Source organism: Chaetura pelagica, unplaced genomic scaffold (genome assembly GCF_000747805.2).
Source record: "Chaetura pelagica isolate M959 unplaced genomic scaffold, ChaPel_1.0 scaffold109, whole genome shotgun sequence".
NCBI lineage: Eukaryota > Metazoa > Chordata > Aves > Apodiformes > Apodidae > Chaetura > Chaetura pelagica.
Genome location: NW_009970725.1, coordinates 6,675,171 through 6,699,944, shown reverse-complemented (window position 1 = coordinate 6,699,944; position 24,774 = coordinate 6,675,171). Strand labels below are relative to the sequence as shown.

Here is a 24,774-nt window from a genome sequence, read left to right as displayed (position 1 = left end):
CCCTAGGCTTTGTTGCTAAGGGGAAACCAGAAAATTCCTTATTATTTCTGTGATATATATGCAATAAAGGTCAATTATCCTATGCTTTAGAGAAACTCCTAGAAAAGATCCTTGCCTACAATAAAAATAAAGCTTATGCAAAGAAAAGGCAATTAAAAAAATAAGGACATCACACAAATCTAGATCTTCTCTGGCTGAATGAGGAAAACTGTATAAAATACATTGTGGAGTTGGTATTAAGGCATTTGAGCAACTTTTCTGCATTTTGAGTAATTAATATTGAGTGAGGTAAAAGCAGTGACTTTGCTTTCACATTCCTGATCCTGATCCTGATCTGCCAAAACCATGCTACTCCTGCTAGAAGGAAGGTTCCTTAGGAAGGTGGGAGTAGTTGTGTAATCTAAGAATAGGCAGCAGCTTACCTGAGACATTTTGAATGACTACAGACAGGTTTGAGAAACCCTTTTTGGGACTTGTGTCACACCACCTGTCAGAAGACATTGCTAGTTTGGCACCAGAAGAAAATAAGTGGCTATTTATTTTAATTCACAACTGAGAAATACTTTCTGCCTGCAAACCACCACAATACAGACACAAATATCTTCTATTTAAAGTTATAAACGTTTTATAAATCATGGTCAAGCAAGACAGACTTAGTATAAGGGTAAGAAGTCAGTACTTATTGGCTGCCCTATCAAACTCATTTATGTGGGGGTTTTGTATTCAGAAAGATCACAGTGTGCTTGAGCTTTACAGAGTTGTTTTGGTTGGAAAAGACCCTTAAGATCATTAAGTCCAACTATTAACTTAGCACACTGCCAAGTCCACCACCAAACCATGTCCCTAAGTGCCATATCTATACGTTTCCTAATACCATCAGGGATGATCACTCTACCACTTCCCTGGGCAGCCTGTTCCAGTGCCTGATAATCCTTTCAGTAAAGAAACTTTTCCTAATATCCAGTCTAAACCTCCCCTGTCACAACATGAGTCAATTTCTCCTTGTTCTATTGCTTGGTATTGGGTAGAAGAGACCAAACCCCACCTAGTTACAAACTCCTTTCAGATAGGTCTAGAGAGTAGTAAGGTCTTCCCTCAGCCTCCTTTTCTCCAGGCTAACCAACCTCAGTTCCCTCAGACAGTCCTCGTCCTTCACCAGCTTCATTGCCCTTCTGTGGTCTTGCTCCAGCACCTTGATGTCCTTCTTCTAGTGTGCAGTCCAGAACTGAACACAGTACTCAAGGTGCAGCCTCACCAGTGCCAAGTACAGGGGGACAATCACTTCCCTAGTCATGCTGGCCACACTATTTCTGATACAAGCCAGGCTGCTGTTGGCCTTCTTGGCCATCTGGGCACACTGCTGGCTCATATTCAGCCAGCTATCAACCAATACTCCCAGGTCCTTTTTTTCTGGGCAGCTTTCCAGGCACTCTTCTCTAAGCCTGTAGCATTGTATGTGGTTGTTGTGATCCAAAAGCAGGACCCAACATTGAGACTTGGCAAATCTCATATCAATCCAGCCTGTCCAGACCCCTCTGCAGAGCTCTCCTACTCAGCATGTCAAAAGTGCTACAGCACAGCCAAGAGCACATCACCAGGTGAGAACTCAAACATCACTTGGTTCAACAACTTGGAGGGAGCATAAGTATGTTTTAGACAGCTGTGGGATGAGTATTAACACTGTTCACTAGTACTTTGCAATCCCAGAGGAAAGACAGGAAGCTAGATCCATCCACATGCAAGGCCTTGTGCATCAATTAGGATGCTTATTCCCCCAAAACACCCTTCTCCTCCTCATCTGTTCAGCCCTTTAAGTTCAGGGCACATAAACTATGAAGGACTATCAGTGAAAGAAAATATAAACTGTAGAAAGGCTGAGATGGGAAAGTTCCTGAGGCCTGATTTCTTGTTGCTGACTTCCCTTGAATACTGCATCTACAAGGCAGAGATAAAATATATCACTGCCAAATCCCATTTGCAAAACAGGCTGCCAGAATTCCCCAAGACAACTGTAAGGTCTAAAAGTCAGTCATCCTCCTCTTCTCTGTGCAGTCTTCTGATGGGAATATATCATGGGCACAAAACCTGGTTGCACATTTCTAGAGTAAGAACCAACCTGCAGCTTGATGAAAGAGGGTCAGTTCAAACACCTTTTTTTCTTGTAAAAGCATTTGAGATGCATAAAAATGATTTACCCACAGTTCTGTTCAGTAGACCTAATACTGTCCTAACCCTATGTTTGAGAAATGTCGCTACAATTTCAAAGCTGCTGTAGATAGAGCTGGAAGGCTGTTTGATCAAGATAAAGCTCTTATTGCTGTCCAAAAGAGCCGAGTGTTCATAAAAATGACCTCTGCTCCATTCTAACAGAAAAATGTGCTATGGTCAAAACTGGCAATCTTCCACAAATCTTTCCCCCTCTCTGTATCTTTTAACATTTAATTAAATAAAATTAATCTAGCATTTCCAGTTTGTTGTTTCCAAATAACAGTAACAGAATTATCCTTAAAATACATTTTTGCATAAATTATAGAAGACAGAAAATCAATGTGTTAAAAGTGGCCTTTTGCATATTTAAGATGCATTTACAGTTTAAATCCTGCCCTTTTAAAAAGTTTTCCTTACCTAACTATGCACAGCCATATTTTCATTTTTATGCCCATACAGAAACAGCTTAAAGAAGGTCACTGATAATTTTGACACGACTGAGAAATCAGGGCTTTGTTACAGCATCAAGCTGTAGTTATGATGCATGAGGTAAGTAATAGCCAGGTATGCAGCACTGAAATGCTAGATCTGAGTTTGGGAGGTCTGCTACTTCCCAACTTTCACAGGCATCATCAGCAACGAGGAAGAAAGGAGACATGCCCATGAAAAATACAGTGGAGATACCTCACATGCAGAATGTAATGCTCTCCAACTCAGATTTCAGGATTTACCTCTGGAAGTCACAGTCAAATTATGTAAATTACAGTTTGAGTGCTGATGAAGCAGTGAAGTGGCACCATGCTGAAGAGCATCACCCACCCAGCCTATCCAGCGTAGAAGGCTGCTATGCCAGTCCCAGCACCAGGATCCTCTCCCGCTGCTCCAATTCTCTCAACAAACTGTGGAAATGTGGTGTTTCTGCTGAGCTTCACATTGTTCACAATTAGGTTCTTAATGAGTTCTTAAATACAGACATTAAACCTGAGGAAGTTGCAAATGAAAGGCAGCAGAACTGCTGTCCCTACTATGTTTGCTTTGTTTGCAAATAAATCATTGTAAGAGGTTGGAAACATGGTTAGTAATAACTAATCTCCTAATGGGCCTTTTTGATAAAGCTCTTTGACCTTGAGCACCTCTTTGAAGGACACCAAATTAGCAGGAGCTCATCTTTACGACGAAAGTGAAAGGAAGACCAGGCAGCAGATGACTGCCAGGATCTGCAATTTATTTTATTTATGCAAACCCCAGCATAATCATACAATCATTAAACTGTCAGTCTAGAAACAAGCCAAAAATGATGCAAGCTCTGTTATTTAGATAATGTGCATTAAACCAAAGAGCCAGCCATCAATGTGGAATTGACAATTTTGAACTCTCAGAAATGGCACAGATCACTTTAATTTCAATTGGGAACTTGCCTTCCAAATTTATGCCAAATTCTATATGCAGTTTATTTTCAGTTCAGCAATATCGAATGCTAGAGAAGTGCACCGAAGTCCTCACAAAACTCAAATGTGTTTTGTCTGTTTTTATTTACTACAGTCAGGGTGGCCCAGGCGGGACCAAAAAAAAGCCAAAACAAGCACCAGATCCAAAATTAGCATTTTATTCAGAACGTTGGGGTCAGAGGTGTTTCATTCATATTCTGGTACACAATACAGAGGCAAAGCTGTTCTCGGAAGTCTCTCCAGTTTGAAAGCTCCTTCCCCCTTCCCTCCCCACCCCCAAAACATACTGTATATTTACTCGTGCCACCAGTATCAGGCCAACTCCCCTACCCCCTGCTTTTTTTGGTAGAAATTATGTAAAACTTTTGTGCTAAGAACTTTTCTCCCTCCCCAAACAAACAAAAAAATAATAAAAATAAAAATAAAAAAAATATTGAGTACTCTAACTACAGTTCAACAATTGAATCAATGTCACTTGTTTGCAACCTGTTTTGTAAATACTTTATCCATAACGAAAGATATAAACATGCAAAAACCTGAATCCATAGTCCAAATAATACATACACGTGTTCTGAAGTTTCTGCACTTCTCCACAGACTATGCCAATAAAACATTATGTACACATACCATTTTTTACAGTGAAGTGGGAAAAAATACTAGAAATTAAAAAAAGAAAAAAGAAAAGTGTACATGGATTAAGACCAAAATGTGTCTAACATTCTAGCGTAAGAAAAAAAATCAATTCTGCTACAAACTGGTGATATGAAAACTCCCTTTATTTGCAACCAGCTGCATAAGTTTTAGAATTTTAGTGAAAAAAGTTCCCTAACATCTAAAACTAGAAGTAATGTACATTGTTCCACCTCATGGTCTTCTCTCCCAGATAATAAAACTGTTCCATGAGGATTTTTTAAATTTTTAATCTCCTTATTTTAATAAAAGCAATGCGATGTAACAAAAGCATGTTGAAGTATATTGTGTTTCACCTTACTCCTCCCCACCCCAACATATTTTGTCTCTTTAATGCATCATTTCATAAATCAGTACCATTAAAGCCTTAAACATAAAACTAATTCCGATCTGAAAAAGGTACAAAAAGGCACATAAAATCCCAGTGCTTCTGTACTGTAAAATTCAAGTGTAACTGAGCTCAATATTTTTTTCCAAACAGCATTGGATCACTGATATTCCACGGAGCCCAAATTGGTTTGCAGCCTAAGCCAAAGCCTTCAGCAAGCACTTGTGCTAGTAGACTACAAAGTTAAAGCCTAGCTTCTGTATGCTTTTGGGGAATATCAGTTGAAATGTTTGTACTTGTCCAAAAACAAAGTTCACTTTGAAGTTCAGTCATCACCTCCACCATACATATCAGCAAGTTTCTTGAAACGTGGGCCCCAGTCATTTAGGTAGTCATAGTCTTGCTCACCACCACTACTTGAGGAGTTAAGAGAGCTCAAGGATCCAGCAGTGGAACCACTTCCTTCATAGTCAAAGACTAAGAGGGAGTCATATGGTGGGGCTGTAGGATCGTTGTCAGCTGCTTTAAGTCCCTGCAAAAAGGAGAGGGAGAAAAAAAGATAAAGCTCTGTATCCGAGAGAGGCACAAAACATAACCGGAATATCTATCAGCTGCCACTTAAGAAAACCAAGTTCTTTATCTTCTCTAATCCAATTCAAGACAGGATTCATGTTTTTGTAAATCCAGCAAGAACTTACTTAAATTCCTTTTGGAATGGTCAGATTTCCAGCATTACAGTTCAGGACATTTTGAATGCAGCTGCAATTACAGCTCTAACAAAACCTTAAGAGAACATCATGGCACTAGAACTGATGCTAATAAATGCACAGTTTCAGAGCTACACAGCTCAAAACCTGCAGTATGAGCAATATGGGACTGGTTAAACAGACAGATGGGGAAGGAAAAATAGGCATGTTTGCAAAGATTTACTTCAACAGCCATCTCACATGGCCAATAACACATCCACTGACATCGCCGGCCTGTAGTCCATTTGTGTGTGCCAAAAGCCATAATTAGTTAGTCTTGCAATATTCATGTACCTCTGTAGGCTGTAAGAAAAAGATACAGTATGTTGGCTTAAGCCTTATGAGCTTTGCCATAACCACCCACAAGATTCTGTCTGCTCTTCAGAAAACACATGCACAATGACATCAAAGCTAAATACAAGATTGTAACAATTTCTGTTTCCTCCTTTCAAAGTGTGTAAATTATCAACACACAAACACCGGATCTTTGGTAATTCTAAATTTCTGCTCTCTAGAGCTGAATAACCCTAACTAAAACCAACACAAATTGAACAAGAGCTCAGCAGGGAAAGAACCACATTTATTCCAGAGAAAAGTCTCTTCCCTCCCCCCTGTTTTCTTACACAGGTGCAAACCTAAGCAGTCAATTTTATTTTAGAATATGAGGCTTGCTCTGTGCTTATCCTGGAAAGATTTTCAAGTTGAAAATAAAAGGCTGAAGCCTGAAGTTAAAAAGCTTTCTTGTGTTTTGGATTTTTTAACCTCACAGTTTCTTCCACGGGATTAACAATGCTTTTTCAAGATTATCACTTTGAACAGGATCTACTCTCGCAGCCACTGACACGGGATACGTAAGAATGTATTTTCCAGGATTCTATACAGCTAAACTGAGATTTTAAACTCCTCACTTTTAACTGGTGCTATCTGTGCTGGTTTTAATTTTAATTTTACATATTTATTTAAAGAATGGCTTTATTATACTCACAATTATTTGAAGGATTGAGTCTGTCTCCTGCAAATTATTTAACATACTCTGTTTTTACAAAATATGTTTTAGTCTCTTACCATGTTTAGTCTAAATGTGACAGTGGAAATGGATGCTGATTTTTCTTTTAGAAATAAGTATTTAGCTAAACCCCTTAATTAAAGCATATAGCACTGATAAGGTAGAACAGAATCCTGGCTCTTTATTACCTATCTAAAATTATTTAGAGGTGTGAGAAATGTACCTAAAATAATTTTGCAAATCAGTGGTGGGAAGGCCCAACATATTTATCAAACTAATGACCTTTAATCAAGAACACATTCCGGACTTCAAATGATCCTTTCATGCAGTATAACAACATTAAGAAGGTTATTAATAGCCTACATTAGAAGCACAATTTTGAACTATCTGATAAGAATAATTGGTGATGCTTGTTATCTTTCTCTTTGGAGTTTTCCATCCTGATGGCCATAATAAGGACAAAAGACTTCAGATTCTGCAAAAGCAGTAGCAAATGTTGGAACTTCCCTTAACCAGCTTCAAAGCTGGAAATAGTTCTAAGGCTTTCTTTTAATTTCTGCTGCTGAAGCTGAAATTCAACTTAATTTCTTAGGCAGTAACTTCCCTTAAGACTACGTGGGGTGACAGACACTCATGTTTTTCGAACACAGGTGACGGAGAAGGAGAATAAATACCGATTGAGCTTAAGGAGTGCTGAGGTATTAATCCCAGGTGTCAGTGTGTAGAAGTAATTTAGAAAGTTGACTTGGAAAAGAAATGCTGTTTTCCCTGCAGTTCTGCCTAGTAACAAGCCAGCCAAACATGGGATACAAATTTATTAAAAATCAGTGAACAAAGCATTTGCCTACATCACTGCAGAAATTCTAATACCTATCAAGCATCCAAGGCAAGGCAGCAGGCAGCATCTTTCCATCTGTTTTTGAATGTTTAAGTTGGATTTTTTTGCACTTTGCTGCTGGTATCATGATAGCTTTTAAAAAGAAATCTGATTTTGAGCTACTGACTTGCTATCTCACTAACAAATTCACTGTTTGAAAGGTTGTGCTTACTGTGTAATCCATTTCATTCAGAGAATGTAGCTACAAGCTATGTTATGGATGTATTGATTAAACTGCATAGCCCTCGTTACACTGACATTTGCACCTATCTTCTGGTTAAAGATTCCTCAGAGTTGTAGTCTGAAGACTGAACTTAGTCTCTAGCTCTTTAAATGACAAGCAAGTTTTCTGCTATATTGGTCTGCCAAGTTACCGAATAAAATAGCAAAGAAATACTATAAGTTTTTCAGTTTCCTTATGCTAAGCACATTCGCTGAACCTACCCAGTGGTAGCTGTTGGGTTCTGTAGCATTTACAAAGCTAGAGTTAGTGGATGTCAACTTTGGCAGTGAAATTTGCTTATGAAACACCCTTTTGTTTTGGTGCTGTCACCTTTTCTGCTTATCATGCCAGCCCTTTTAGTTAGTGGTACCACAGCCTGCTGTATTGGTACAAATGGGAAGGCAACAAATACCAAAACGTGCTCCTATTGATTTTGCTGCCATGGTACTGGTCAACCACTTCTGAAGAGATCTCTCAGTTTTTCCCAGATTTGTTCAAGAATCTCAGAGTAGCAGAACTGTTCCATAGTTATTTGGTTTATAGTTTTCCTGATCTGAAAACCTAAAGTTTTCACTGGATGCTCATTCAACAACAGAATTGCTGGGGCACACACTTGAGATGATGTGATCTTGCTAGCAAATAGTGAAATAAATCACATTTCCTTGCATCTGCTATACCACCAATGCACAATATGCAGTGACAGAAGAGCCATGGCAAGACAAAGGTCACCTTGAAACCTAGGACAGACTGAGCAGCAATTTCACTTTTTTCCTATCTTTCTCTTTTATATATGTCAAGGCAATTTTCATCAAGAAGGAGATAAGGGGCAGAGGAAGGGAAGCTACAGTGCCTTCACTGAGGAAAAGTATAACCTTAAGTTATACTTTCCTTAGTATGTATAGCATTCCCAATTTTTCTCAAATCAAGGGAAAGCAAAACTCTCAAAATCTTGAACATGGAACTTTGCAAAATTTAATGCTTTTATTTTCATTAATCCTACTACTTAATCAGATTCAGTAGGCTTTTGATGAGAAGGAAAGGAAGAGCAGAGCCCTGCAGGGAAATGCAGAAAATTGTTTAAATTTAGAACAGTTTTTTTTACTTGACAAGAGAGAAGAGAAAAATAGCAAGGGACCTTGTTCTGCTTGGAGGTGCACTGTATCAATAGCCATTTATTAAGAATGAATTGAGGGTCCTCCATGTCCTCGTAGGATGAGACCTTTACTTTGTAATTTAAATTTAATTTACCTCAGACTATGTCTTCTATTGATTAGAAATATATTCTTAGCCACAAACTCTCCACCACAATATAATTTAAGATTTCTAGGGACAGCACAGGTGGTTCCTGAAAACAAGATTAACAAAGCGACTCCAAACAGGCCTAATTTGTACTGTCCTGCATACTCTGACTATTCTAAGTGCTAATTATGCTCCACACTCTGCAGGTTATGTTTTAAAAGCCTGAAAATGGAAAACAAGGTCCACAGAGGTTTCTTAATAACACATGACTTATTTCATTGACTTGTTTGTACACTGGACTGGAAGAAAAGGAGGCTTTTCCCTTCCCTCCTTAAATTAGAGATTCATCTATCCATTGAAATAGACAAAACAAGAAAGTCCCCGAGGTCATTTAGCTTATGCCTGCAAAACATATTTTGATTATAAGGCACCTCTGGAACCTTCCTATTTTAGAAAGCTCATAGCTCTGTATGTGTTATCTTAACTTCGTAAGTATTACAAAAATACTTGAAGTTTTTATCATACTTGTAACCTGTTTTTCAAGTGAGAACTCATTACAACAATACAAAACATTCAAAGTTATATATGTTTCATTGAGTTAAATCGCTTTAATACAATTGATGACAGCTAGAAAATAATACACCAGAAGAAACAGAGTAGTGACAAAAGGAAAGGACTACAATGACCCACTAGCTCTTTTTCAAGTTTTGTTTTTATGGATCTGTAATACAGTAAAAGAAAAAAATACCCCATGCTTGCTCAGCAATGGTAGCTAAATCCTCCAGTATCTGAAATCAATGACCTGTAGTTACTTTTTATCAAACGTTGGGAGTATTTCAGCAGCTAATCACAATACTAGCTGTGTGTTGGAGGTGCTGGTGAGCATTCAACAGACTAAATTAATTCCAGCACACGGGCCAGCATCCCAAAGGTTCACACTAATGTCTGGGAATACGGCCAAGTCCTCCAAGTCCTGGGTTACTTTTGCAGGCAGTTTGGATCAGTGCTGCCCAAGGGAAAAGTTACAGTATGACTTCAGTTACAGTAGAAGAAAGCTCTTGGCCTAGTGCTGTTGGTGGACCCAAAGAGATAGGAACTTTGTCCTTTCTTATCTTGTTATGTTTTTTTCATAGCTCAGAATATCTTCTGTACGAACTGCCCAAAGAAATGTGTTGTTTTACTCAATATATTTATTTCATTTACTCCAAGTAAAACTGAGAGGAACATAGCAATTTGTTTCTGCACAATCTTTCCAGGACTGCAGGAGGAATTCTATGAAGTGAAGTCTGAAAACCTGTGCAGCCTGAATGTTTATACTTTATATGCTGGTAATATGGAAATTTAACTGTAATAGCGAGTACTACTGTGAAAGACTGATTCCCCCCGCCCCAGTAGACTCCTATTTGCCATGGAAAATTCTGACATAAAACACAAATTAAGGTTGAACTGTTTTTGAGAAATAAAATCTCTATTTTGCTCAGACTTCTTGAGTGGCTATTGTCTTCTAGATAGAGGGTTAGGTGGAATACCCTGTAGTAAAATAATACATTGCTGTGAAATCCTAAGAAATACATACCTTATGAAAAAAAGAAGCTAAATATGTAATGCTTGAATCATAGAAACTACCTCACATAGTTCCTTTCAATCAGAGCAAATAATTAACTCTGAGCTAGCTTGTAGATAAGAGAACTGCCGTGCTTTAATTTCATATATATTCCAAATTTTTATTTCAGAGTCCATGACATTGCTGACATTATTTTACAGTGTGAGAAACCTGGGAGAAACTCTCTTTTGGTGGATGGCAAGGAGAAGCATAAGGGGAAGTAGTGATCTAATACCATAGGTAACCATAAAAAAATTACTCCATGCTTGTCTATACTGAGACATAAAAATATTTCACGTTAAATCAAGACAGCATGTACTGTTTCTGCAGCTCTATGTGTACACATTGATGCTATTATCTTCAAGAGCGATAACCTACTGAAAAATAATATTGCAAGAACAGCTTGCTATGCAATTCAAAAATTGTAGGAGGCTGAACAAACTCTGGCCCTTTCTGGCTTTCCAGGAGAATCACACTCATTCCTTGTATTGGCTCTGTAACAGAGCTTGATACCTGTTTTGAAAGTAACAAGAAAAATCAGAGTATTGAGGATAATGGGTTCCTCCCGACTGCCTGCCAGGTGGGCAGTGTCTGGTGACAGCTGTGGGAGAACAGGATGGGAAACTCTCATTGTCTGGAAGGAGATGAGGAAGCACATGGAAGTTCTTGTGTGCATGCTGCCTTGGCCAACAATGTGGGTCTTTTATTGTCCCATGTCTCCACCTATTTTCCAGAAGCCAATTTTAACTGTAATACTTAGAAGTGCAAGACATTCAAGAATTCTCTTTGTTGAGACATCCATCTCTTTTAATAACAGCTCTTCCCCAAACCTGGAGTCTCTTAAAATATGTCTTATGAGAGTATTTGTACTATTTGTACTATTGTACTATTGTAGTATTCCTGCTAGTCATACCCCCATAGGTTTTCTTACAATTGTATTGGTGTATACCTTAAAAGGAGTAAACTGAATTTTCTGCAGCTTGCCATCAAGGAAGACTTAAGTTGGTCTACAGAATGTAGCTTATTTTTAAGTGACAAACTTTGGGATACTATTTGTTTTTCTATAACCACATGAAACATATTCTACTTTAATTCCACAAAACCAATTGTCATGAACTGATGGCATTACGGGAGGGGGGAGAAGACAGGCTGTTCTCCACACCAAGGTTGAAGACTGACCAGTGACAGAAATAATGAAACAAATATTTATTGAAGCATTTCTTTCAGAAGTGTGAGTAATCTGGTACAGTGTAAATCTTACTTACATTTATCTTTATTATATTGAAGAATCAAAGACCGTGTAAAGACTTTTAAAGCTCTATGACAAGTATTAACCGCACTTACATAACATTTAATTTAGCTGCCCTGCTCACTAATCGTATTTGATGGAATTCTTTTGGTCTTATTGAAGGTAATGAATTTCCACTATTATCTAGATTCAAAGGGTAATGTATGAGGAAAATGAAAATGAACTTCTTGCATTATTACATTACTGTGAATTAATAAATTAACTTAGGCTAAACTATAATTTTTTTAGTCATGGAATAATCCTGCTTTGAGATACTGAGGTTGCAGCTGATAACGTATTACAAATGTAATTAATATAAATATACAAGAGTTAATTAATTTATTTTCCCTTTCTGTTCGAAAGAGTTAATTAAATTTGTCTGCACTTTAAAAGAACATACTTACTTCTATTTAGCAATAACAATTTTAATTGTCTAAGTAAGTTTTAGAAAGTTATTATGTTCAAACATAACAGCTACTCATGCAAAGTGCAATTAACAAAACATAAAAGCTTATCAGATCTTAGGAGGGAACATTTTCTTTCCTTTACCTCATTAATGAAGTCCCCAATGTCTCCAGGATGAGGAGCAGCTGATCTGACTGGATACTGAGGTTCTGCATGGATTGGCCTTTCATCAAGGCGTCTGATTCCAACAGGTTTGATGGCATCTGGTTCCACGGTGTCAGGCTGCTGGAGCTGGCTCAAGTCATAATCCTGCAAAACATGAAACAAAGACAGCAAGTTAGGAGAATTTCAAACTCTATCTGTCAGGGGAACACATAAGGACAAAAAAGGGAAAATGCAAAGCATTATTTCACCAGAAGTTCTATTTTCAGGATTGTGATGCTTACTGAGAATAAGTCAGTAACACTGTTATTTGCATACCAACAGGATGTTATTTGATTTATACTCCCTGAATTTTGATTCTATTCCACAAGATTTATAGAGCTTCACCTAAGTTTTCCATCAAGAAGCAAGAATTTGAGTATTACTGTTAAGAGACAAAACACTTTGCCTAGTAATGGTGATTTACTGCATAGAGCAAAGATGCCAAATGCAACTCTTATTTTTCTAAGCAATAAATGGCAGACATTCTCATTCTGAGAAAAAGGCAAGTGCACTGCTCTGCAGCATTTTATAATACCTTCAAAGAATGAATTTACGATTCCTTGCTGATTTCATGTGGCTTCCATAATATGAAAGCAAAAGGGGGGAAAACATAAGAAGTACAAAGCTCCTCAGATTTGGCCTTAATTCTAAGCACTTTCTAGAGATTATTTGTGGATCTGTTCATTAAGTACTTGATGCCGCAGTTTCAAACTCTGGCAGACTGATGAAGCTAGCATAGCACTATGAATTCAAATAAGCAGCATGTATGTATGTAATACTCTGCTGAGGCCACACCTTGAGTACTGTGTTCAGTTTTGGGCACCATGGTTTAAGGAGGACATGGAGGTGCTGCCGCATGTACAGAGAAGGGCAAGGAAGCTGATAAAGGGTCTTGAGAATACGTCTTAGGAGGAGTGGCTGAGGGAGCTGGGACTATTTGGTTTGGAGGAGGCTGAGGGGAGAACTTACTGCTTTCTACAACTACCTGAAAGAAGGTTGTAGAGAGGCAAGTGCTGGTCTCTTCTGCCAAGTAACAAGCAATAGGACAAGAGGAAATGGCCTCAAATTGTACCAGGGCAAGTTTAGGCTAAACATTAGGAAAAATTTATTCACAGAAAGGGTTGTCAAGCACTGGAATAGGCTGCTCAGGGGACTGGTGGAGCCACCATCCCTGGACATGTTTAAAAGTCGTGTAGATATGGTGCTTATGGAATGGTTTAACAGTGGACTGGGTAGAGTTAGGTTAATGGTTGGACTTGACAATCAAAGTATTTTCCAATGTAAACAATTCTATAAAAATTTTAATTAGATGTTTATGCATTTGATATAGGTATGCCAGAATACTATTTGCACAGTGTGATGCACTGCAGCATTGTCACTCACCTCACTGCTGTCATGTCTAGAAGGCAATCATGCCCTAGGATGCCTTTGCACAAGGCACTGGTAAAAATGCAGTACAAAGTGTGGGCTTAAAGGTTTAAACTAAAGCTACACTGTACGCCAGATACCCTGCCCCACAAAATTAATCTAAGCAGTTGAGAAGTATCCTAAATAAGCTCCTTTATAATCAGTCTCTGTTTTTATAAGAACACTGCTGTTCTTATAAAAATCTTGAGTTATAATCACAACTTGCTGGAAGTTGTCTGTGCAGACAATTACATTTCAATTGATTCCTAACTGCATCCTAAATAAAAGAACGCAAGCATTCGCTTCTGCTGTCACCTCATGGGATGTAGGTCCCTTTTGAGAGTACTACATACTGCAACCCCAAAACCAGACTCTGTCAGCTACTGACAGGAGTAAAGGTAGTTTTCCAGGAGAATTGTAACTGACTATCAAATCCACTACACCTTCTAATTTGCTACTCGGGTCCTCAGCTGACTGCACACAAATACATAGACAAAAATGGTGGAACAGCTCCACTGAGATCTGAGAATGCAGTTTCATATGTTTTAATTAGATTACAAATTCCTTGGGGCAGAGCTGTAACTTCCACCCTTCAGTTCTTCCATGTACCAAACAGAATAATAAGTGATCTCCATGAAGCTCTATGAATTGAGGAAAAGTAAACAGAACGGAACTTTTTATCCTTTCCCTTTTTATTACATAAAATAAACCAAAACAGTGTAGAGACATACTATCAGAAAATCCTATCAAACAGAGAAGAATGTACTTTTAAAGAATTTATCAATATGTAACCCAAGAGTGCTTTTCATACCTACCCAAAAGAAAACATCAACAGGGAGAAATGAAAAATACTGTTTTTTTTATACAAAGCATTTCATTATGGAGGAATTCAAACAGGTAAGGTTAAATGACAACCTCTTAAAACCAGGAGACCCTCTTGATCTTTTCAGTGTTATGAAGATGCATTTTCCACCCACTTGCATATGCATACACTTTTTTCTGAGAAGTGGTCATACAGAAATACAGTTAGAAACAAGACAGTCCAGTATCTTTACATCTAAAGCCATCCTCTTGTATTTATGTACAGTTTGAGAGATCTCCAGGCTCTACAGCTAAAAAGATAGCAAAGATTGCCACCTGCAAGGCAACAAAAGTGCAGAATGTGTCCTTATGTATGTCCTCACCATTTGGTTTTCTGTTATAGGGTAATTTATGACACTGCCATCTAGTCTATCAGAGAACATTTATTTTGCAGGTCTCTTATTGTCTGGACAGGAAGAGAAGTTCCGTTGTGCTTATTACCACAGACTCTCAAATCTCTCCTATCATTAAAATCAATACTAACTGTACATCAGTCAGGTATGGCAAATCATCCACCACCTCCTAAAAGTGGCTTACTGCTGTACAAAAGCAGCATCATACAATGACTCCAGCTGTTTCAACATTCTGTCTAAAGTCAACTCTACTCAATTACTGCAAAATAAAAGAAGGAAAAATGTTTTAAAGAGCCAGGGTGTACGCTGTTTAAGGGCTGCTGAAATTCCATCTCTTCACTCAATGCTGAATTCACCGCTAGAAAAATGGGAAAACTTTTCATGCATTACCTAAAGCTCCTGAACAGACTTTATGGTTAGTCTCAAGCAGAGGTTGTTAAGATGATTAATGGAAAACTACTGCATATCAAAGAGAGAATAAGACAAATGGAACAGCCAGTTTGGAGCAACACTATGGGTAATTTTTATTCTTAATTTCAGGAGCACAAGTCAGGAAGTTTTGTCTTTGCTCCATTATTTCTCCATATAACCTATTGATAATTACAACCTGCAGAGGGCTTAGTGAGGAATAAGACTAGATTCTCCACTGGAAATGCACTTAAGCAAAGGTTGTAAGCATCCAATTCGCATGGCTGACAATTTTTGTCAGAGGTATTTATTTACTTACCTGTGCTGTTTAGCCCTAACCCCAGCAATTTTAAGGGAAGAAAGCTGAATGATCCCTTTTCCTTTGTTTATAAAGGGATCTGGAATCACTGGATGAGACAATACATCTACCTTTTAGATAACTGGTGTTTAAGGAGATGACAATCCTAATCCCTTATCATTATAACTCTCCTGATGTAGCCACAAGCACTTCCGTCTCTTTGGTTAGTATCTCTGGCATCACTATTAGCTCTTGCTGAAAAAAGCCCTGACATCTCTATTGAAGCAGAAAAACTTCTGGGGTTTATTTGCTTTTGGTTTCAGAAAGGATATAAAGTAATGACAGGCTAAAAGGGGGATTTAATCAGAAATTGCATCTTGTGAAATTAAACAAATCTCAAAAAACCCTTGCAAAACCCCACCAGGCCCCTCCCAAGCTGATTACAAACATTGACCATATTAGATATTCACTTAGTTCTAGATAGCTTTAAGCAAAGACTGAAACCATTACTAGCTCCCCACCTCACATTCCTGAAAGAATGTGATCTCATGAGATCACATTCTTGAAACATGGAACAAATTAACCACTTTGTGTAGGCAGAAGGGTCCAAAATCCAAACCCCCACTTCTTTAAGAACACCTACGCAGTAGTTGGAAGCACAATCCAAGTGTCCCAACTTGAAAAGAAGAAACATACAGAATAGAAAAAAGCGCCATTTTATGTTATCCCATAATCACTGATTTACAAAGAAAGAAGATAATGCAGCCTTCAGAAACTCTTCCCTTGAGCAACTTCCCCTGGTGTAAGGCATCTGTTTAACATAATTTAAGTAATAATCCCTCATACAGCAGTTATCAGTTATGGCTGTAGGCCAGATTTTTAAAAAAGTACCCTGCCTTCTGACTGACAGTTACCAGATTCTACAATCCCTGAAAAAAATCAGGGGATAGGCCAGGAAATAATGTTTCTCAGAACCTTCTAGTTTTATACGTTAGCTTTTTTCTCCTGGATTAGCTGTTCTGGTTGTGTTTGCATTTTAGATTTACTTAAATTCTTGGCAGGAACTTAAGAAAGTAAAAATTTTTACAGTAATGGGATCTGCTTTTTATGAATGCATACTGGAACATTATAAAGCAGAACTGCAAATGACAGAATGAAACTGCAACTTACTAAAACTGTAAATTGCTATGCACAGACAGGACTGACTTTTTTCCAGATAGGAAAACTCTAAAAATATTGGAATATATTGCATCTAAATTGAGCTTTCCACTGGTAAGAAGTTTTCCCTAACACTGATACATCCTAGTACATGCAACCTGACTGACATATTCATTAACGATTTATGAATCTGGCTTCTGTTATCTCAGAGCTCTTAGTATATTTCCTGGCCATTCATTAAACTGTATTACATACTTTTAGGGATGACTTCTCTTTTTTCCTTTTTTTCTAGAACTAAAGCTTTGGCTTTGCATGAATACAGGCCTGCGCATATGAATAATGTAAAAAAAGCACTACACCTGTTTCTCATTTTCAAAGGATGCAGCCTTTGCAAAGCCATATTAAACTTGTTTTATCCCCATATGAGAAATAATAAATTTAATTGTCACCAGATCACTTAATCTGACAGCAAAGCAGCATTGTCAGAAGTCTGCATTTCACCCACCCCTTTTACAGGATGCTGCCTTTGAGTAAACCCAATTTTATTGTTGGCTTAAGAGAATAGAGCAAACTATGACTTGAAGAATCTTTGGATAAAACATATGTTCTGCTTTGCCTTTGTGTTCCAAAGATAATTACTGTCTACTTCAATAGAGAAATGGGATGGGGAAACCAGGAAGAAATATTTTATACAGCTGAGTGTTCCCATTTGCCAAGGTCTTTCAAAAACAAAGGAAAATTAATCCTGCTGTATCTTGCCATTCTACCCTCAAAGCCACCAAATACCACTCTAAAAAACCCAGGAGAAATCTGAACATAATATTCTGTAAAATTCTGCAAAAATGTTTTAGGACTCCAACTTGCTCTAAATCTTACATCTACTGAAATTACAAAACTCCAAAAGAACCAAAGCACAGAGGACTAACTAGACGTAGTGTGCAGGTGGGAGGCTAGTTAAAAAGCCTGCACTAACAGTTGCTCTTTATTGGCCATTCTCTTTTTGATTACTTTCTGCCGTATTGCTTTTCCCATTTATTTTTATTATAAGTTAATAATTTTAAAGGCAATCACGAAGCTAGATTATGTTTTTTAATTAATAAAAAGGTGAAAGTTAAATTCCAGCTTCAGATAAAAAACAGTAACAGGTATAGGTTATAGATAGGATAAAACACAAAACAATTTTGTAATGCAATTATGGAAACACCGTATTTCATACGATGAGATAAAGATTCTCAAAGGAATGACAGTAATTCATCCACAGGAGCACTACATGAATCACTCATTAAAAAAAAAAAAAAAGAAGTAAATGTCTCAGTAAGCAAAAACACTCCCCAAAATAACTACCTTATTCCTAGGGATATCTTAGCAACAGTTATTTCATTCATTATAATTAAAAATGCTAAACAGAAAATATGTTCCAATCTTAATGCTATGCAAAATAAAGGTTAGAAAGTGAGGGCAAATTATCTTAATAACACTCAGATAGGGTGGTGACAATGAAATGTAATTAAATGGATTTATAAGGTTAATTGAGTAGGTAAGCATCATTGTTGTTTACAAATGGAGTTAAGACAAAATTTAGCACACAAGACCAATGTAATCTTAAAATGTAGGCATTCAGAAAGTCACAGCAGTAAGAAAAAAACCAAAAAATTTCAAAGGATCACTCAATTCATTTTTAACAATGACACACAAATTCTGGAACAAAGCTACCCTTTCTATAAAGGAGCAATTTCTGCTTAGAATTTAGATTGTGCATACATAAAAAATAAACCATTTTGGTTTTATTTTTAAAACTATCATCACCTTTACAATAAATGCTACTATTTTCTTTCTCTATATAAACATGCAATAAAACATGACAAAAAGCAAGCTACTGACTTAATGTCTGAACACATTTATAAGAAAATATAATGTAGGAACACGCAGAATCCTTAGCAAGAAAAATATTTTAAATAAATAGAGAAATCATTGCGACAGAAACTTGGGCTGAAGAGATCTGAGGATAAGACTAAAATACAGGTTCAAAAGAGCTTATCTGCAATACTTTGAAAGGAACCATCCACCTGGCTTGGGCAACTATCTTCAATAGGACCACCTGCATGAGCAAGTACTACTAAAATTCAGGAAACATTATAGAAATGGGCTCAAAGGAGATAAAGAGGATAATCTCGTGCAATGGGATGTATACAAAAACAATTAAATGGAAAAAAAAGTATCACATTTACAAGGTTGACATATGCTGCACATATTCCAGTTGAGCACCACTGCCTCAGTATAAATCGCACCAATGGGCTTAGATATGTGATAAAAACAAATTAGTGATGCTTGTGAGTTCCGATCTGCTATGTGTGTGAACTGTGCTGCAGACATGTGCTAAGTGCTTTAACACTCAGCCAACATGAGGCTTTGGTATTTAGAACTGAGAATAGTGTTACAAGTCGAGAGCACATCACGTCAAGGGAAAATACTTGTCATTTTTGTCTCACACCTCCCATTTACTAAACAACTTCAAGCTCTAGATCATGTGCTCTGTTAATAATCAAGACAGCGACTCCCAGCTTCATAATTTGTACCTGAACTAGGCACATCTATTTCAGAAGTGTGTGTCCCCTGCCCCCAGTTGCTAGGTTAAACATAGAGGTGGAATTTAAAAAAAAACCCAAACAAAAAACAAAGCAAAACAAAAAAATTCCACACCACCTTCCCCTTTCCCAAACCACTCCCACTGACTTCTGTGGAATGATGCTGACTCAAGAGTTTCTCATGGCCCAGGCTCCTGTAAGTCAGGAGGCCGAACTGTTGAAACTAGAAAATTAAACAAAATCATGAGAATAATCACAGACCTTCTGTCTGGAATACCTCTGCCCTTCTCCTTCTTTCTTTGTCCCAGACTTCTGCTAGTACAATGACCTCTCTCGATACCAGTAAAAAAATATTCCTGCCTTGAATGACAGGAGTGCTGTACAGCTTTCAGAGCCATTTTTCAGCTCACATTCCATAAACAGAAATTTAAGTGAAAAATGTCCAAAACATTTCCTATGTTGACAATGCTCTTTAGGTGTGGAGCAGGCCAACTTCAGTTATGATCCACAGCTCAAGAGCTTTTCTGACTTAGTGAATTAAAAGCATTTTTTCTCAACTGTTGGGGAGATCACAAAGCCCTGTGTACATCATGCCCAGCTAGAGGAAGACTATGAATCATTCAAGAATCTCAATTTTCTTTATAAGTATTCAGGTCTGCCAGAGTGAACAAAACAGGCCAACGTGGCCTCATATGGGATTAACAGGAGACCTTCACGATGGAATAAACTGCTGTTTTACGACAGACTTCACGTTATAATTCCTTGGAAATTTTAGCAGAAGAGGAAAAAAAAAGAAAACCAAGCAGGAATTCCACCTCATTGTTGACAACTGCTATGACTCAGAAGAACTAGCAGGAAGTTGGTACTCATCAGATTACTTGCAGAAGACATTATTCTGATAGCATGTACAAAGAGTTTGAAAGGAACATGCTGAACATGCATCAGGAGTTTCTGGGTTGGCTGTGATGGCTAAGAAAGGCAACTATATAGCTTCCAAATAAATGAATAAACCCTCTTAAACAAATAAACTACTCCACAAGCAAAACCACAAGTCTGAAAGCAGTTTGGTTCTGGATGTAAAGAATCCTAAATTCTGTAACTTATCTTCACGCCCTACGAGCCTCATTTCAAGTAACCTAAACATCTGCAATAAACAAAAAAAAGTGAGGCCACAAACGGTAAATCTTCAAGTACTCATCAGAAAAGAACTGATTTAAAAAAAATAAGGCTATGTAATTTGCTTGCTATAAATAGAAGTAGGTAATTTTGAAACGCACAGATTATTAAAATATTTAAAGCTTTTAAAATATTGTTTTCACTGAGATTTACATGAAGCTTTTAGCATTCCCTTCTGTTTTGCTGTATGAGATGTACCCTGGGTTGGATGGCTCTCTGTTTATGAGTCACCTTGTGCACTGCCTGCTACCAAAGCTGCTTGTTCAAATCCTGATGGTTTTGAGAAGAATGCACCATAAAAAGTTAATATTGATGTGGAACATTTTACTTTGTCATTTGCTGATAACTTGTGGATGCAAGGTTGACGTGAAACAATTTTTCTTGATTTTAATAGAACAGTGGCAGTTTTACCCTATGAGGCCTCATTCTGAAAATAGATTTTTGATGGCAGTCTCATGCTTTTTTAGAACACTAACTTTGACACTTTAACACGTACCGTAGCTCTTACAAAAATGCAAAGATCTTTAAGGCCAATGTCTTTTGCCCACAACATTCTGCACGCAGCTTTTCTTGCGCAGTATTTTGCTAAGCCACAATTTGCAAAAAATAAGATTAACAGTGATAGGGATCTTGGTGGGATGCTTCGAAAGTTTAGCATTCCAGATTCTTGAATCTCACAGAAAATGCATGCAAAACCAAATAAAACCCAGCCAAATAGAATCCTTCCTCTCTCGCCCGGGCACAGAAGGTGAGGCGGGACAAGGAGAGAACCAAGAACAACTTAACCTAGGAAGTATTATCATGTAGTTAACCTCAGGGGAAGTTAGATTTTACAATATTTCATACCAAAATAAAGTAAAATAATCTCCCTGAAATGGAAGACAGAACTTGTTTCCATTGATCCACTGCAAACAGAACATTAAATGCCCACGTAAAAAGTCTGTGGTCTCTATTCAGCCATTCTGGACAGGAACAACTCCTAACTTTGGAGCTGTAGGAGAACCTACCCTCTTTTTGCTCATGCCTAAAATCTTGCTACAGAAGTGGTGATAAAAGCTCGATATACTTTGTATGAGCTTTTATTTTCTTTGCCTGCAATGTTTGTTACATTTGGAGTGTATAGAGACCTTTTATACCCTTAGACACTGGTCTACTGCTCAACAGATCAGTGAAGGGACCAGCGTACCAGTGTACTATGTGGCTGGCAGCTAAGATAATGATTGTGCAAATGTAGTCTTAAAATTTGTCTTAAGAAGGTAAGTAGGGCTTCTGCAGTTAAAAGTAATTCTATTTTTTATAAAGCCCTTAAACTTCTCTATGTCTAGGTGCTTTCATTGTGTGCACTATGCTCTTTCAGTGCTGGTGAAAGGCTGAATTTATGGATGATTTACATCCTGCTAACATCTGCAGCATTCACATAATGCTACCTCCTGCCGCAGTACCCTGGCTACGCCTCTCACAAAGACAGCAAATTCACTGGAGAGGAGCAATGTACAAGATGGACAGAAGAGAGACTTCGGCACCATTTCTAAACTAGTATTTTACTCTCATTGTATGCTCTTACAAAAATGCCTGAAGTTTCTGATCTGCAGCACGACCTCTCCCAGTGCTACTCTAGCATCACCTATGACTTTCTACTGAACAGTATATACTTCAAGAACCCATATATAATCTGTCCTGATAGTTGTGTGAACAATAATTAAAAACAAAAACCACCTGAAACACTGCTGAGCAGATCCTCCAGAGCCTTGTGGGTGAACAAGAGCTGGGGACATGAACTGGAAAATTAATTCTCAAAGGACCGAGTTTTCTTTATGTTTTTTAAGCTTGCAACTCTGCAGTAACAGACGCACGAAAAGGATGCAGTAACTGTACTCAAACTATCTCTCTACAAACAAGTGGAATACATACAGAGACTCAAATGAATGTCTTCCATTCATTTACTAACTTAAGTAATTTTCCAAAACTGTGTAAACTGAAGGTTCTTTTGCAAATTGCTTAAAAAGAAAGTTATGCAGAAAAGTCAGGAAGTAGGAACAGTACTTGAGGAAATGCAGTAAGCTTCAAAATTACTAAGGGAAATACAAATCTCACACAAACAAACAAACAAGCAGAAGGAAGCTATAAATGTCTGCACCAGTGAAGGGAGACACTTTTCAGATAAGTCAAGTGCTAGATGACTGTAACTGGGGATGCATGGAAGAATTACACTTAATTTTTCAAGGCTTTTTACTGAAAAAATTCTTAGGCTCTATTATATGCACTGTTCCCTTTGTAGTTATTACACTTTTACCACTAATAATGGGCACAAATCTACTATTTGCAATGTTCATAAAGCAATTAATAAGCCCCCTCTGAAGGAAGGAAATTGCACTGCTTTGCAGATTCACTAAGTTGGAGAGAGAGGGGAAAAAGAAGCTATTCTTAGCATATACACATCACTCCTAGTCCTCTGACATTCCAGCAGTGGTTCAGTCAGAGGTGACATGAGAGTAAATGCATATGGCACCTGCCTGGAAAGGTATCTGAATAAACACAGATGTGCTCTGACAGCTACTTGAAACATAAATACTTTCCAAGCTGAAATCCCAGTAGTGGCCAATCTGTCAATAGCCAACATTACTGTGTATCTAGAAAGGCATTCACCCATTACTAAAAAAGGGTCATACTTGGAATAGTCTATATTGGGCACTCAGCATTGGTAAATCTGTATAACAGGATCTCAGACAAGGATTGAAGAAGGTTTATAGACTGCAATGAGCATGGATGTTTATTTTCATTTAAATATAATGGCCCTAGTTGGAATATGGTCAGAATGTTGTGACTGCAAGTGGACAAGATACTGGTTTTACATCTCATCCAAAAGGCAATCAATTGGTACTTCTGAACTGTAAAAAACAACATAAGAAAGCCATGTTATGTATCAGATTTTTAAAACATTACTTATTGCCTTTGATAATTAATGCAAAAGTTAGCTATCAAAATGTGTCAATGGCAACAAAATGAATGAAGTGAAGAGTGAAGCGCAAATCTATGCATGAAAACGATTACTCCTCACCTGATCTTCTTCTCCACCACCTTCTTCATCATATTTCAGAATGTTGTCCCTCACATCATCTTCTGGGTCAATCAAGAGCTGCTTTGCCTGACGCTCTTTATCACGGCGTTTCATCCACACCACGAACATTAGAACTAAAACTACATTGGAAAAAGAGAAGACACAAAACCACATCTTGATTCTGAAGTAGTATCACAGAAAAATTGTACAAATTTAAAACCAAGATTTAAAAATTAAAAAAAGAAAGTTGGCTTTGACTGTTCCAGATGAGTTTTTTTGGGTTTTGGTTCTGGTTTTTTTGTTGTTGTTAAGTTTGTTGATTTTTTTTAATAAAAAAAATCATAGAAGGCAACTTAAGAGATTGTTGAAACTCAGGCTCCTATAGGCAAATTGATTTGGAAATAATTAACATATTCAAGGTCATAAGTAAAAAATCCATTGCATATCTGTAAAACAAACTTGTAATGAAAGAAGAAAGACAAAACTCATAAATCACTGGATTCAGAAAGGAATCTCTCCAGTAGTGGCAAGAATTCTAAAAGGTTGTATTGCTAATACTTTTTTTCTGCTACATCGCAAGAATACAGCAATTTATGCAGCTTAAGTAATTACGATGTTTGAACACTGCCAAGCTTAGGAAATTTTGGTGTACAGCTCATCAGTCCACAAGAACAGATCATATTGTTGCCTATGTTCAGATTTATATTTGAAGTAAAAGGAATCCAGGCTGAGGAAAAAGCAGTGTCATTCAAAGTTATATATTTCTGCTCTTTAATCTCAACAATTTCAAGTTACACTAGTTTGTTTACACATTAATGCTGTCAAAGAAAACTGAATGAGAAACAAAAGTTAATAAATGTGAGGAAATTAGTTTCTAATACAAAAGGCATGTTTATAATTACAATCATCTTCATGGAAAGAAATCCCAGTATATCTAGAGTGCCAATATATGAAGAATATCTTTGGTACCTTCAATAAGGATATGTTAATTCAATACCTAGCATCTTAAAAGACTACCCTGTACCAGGAAAAAAATGTACTTTCTTTTTTTTTTCTTTTTCTTAAATTATTCCTTTCCATAATTTTGTATCTTCTGGACTGGTGCACAGTATACTCTGAAGAGACTAACCCCTCCTTGTGTTCCATCATAATCAGAAATCAATTAACCATAATGTGTAGGAAAGCTAGCATCTAATTTACTACAC

At 37.4% G+C, this 24,774-nt stretch overlaps 1 protein-coding gene across 1 annotated transcript in view; it reads right to left on the bottom strand.

Moving 5' to 3' along the window:
- Positions 1 to 3,798: 3,798 nt before the first annotated feature.
- The window catches only part of CDH2 (cadherin 2, type 1, N-cadherin (neuronal)), a 106,733-nt gene continuing 85,757 nt past the window's right edge, over positions 3,799 to 24,774 (bottom strand). Inside the window, exons 14-16 of the mRNA XM_010006901.1 lie at positions 23,570 to 23,709; positions 12,206 to 12,370; positions 3,799 to 5,206 (exon numbers count right to left, since the gene is read on the bottom strand). Coding sequence (XP_010005203.1) covers positions 5,000 to 5,206; positions 12,206 to 12,370; positions 23,570 to 23,709 — 512 coding nt within the window. The 3' untranslated portion in view covers positions 3,799 to 4,999. The remainder of the gene's footprint in view (positions 5,207 to 12,205; positions 12,371 to 23,569; positions 23,710 to 24,774) is intronic.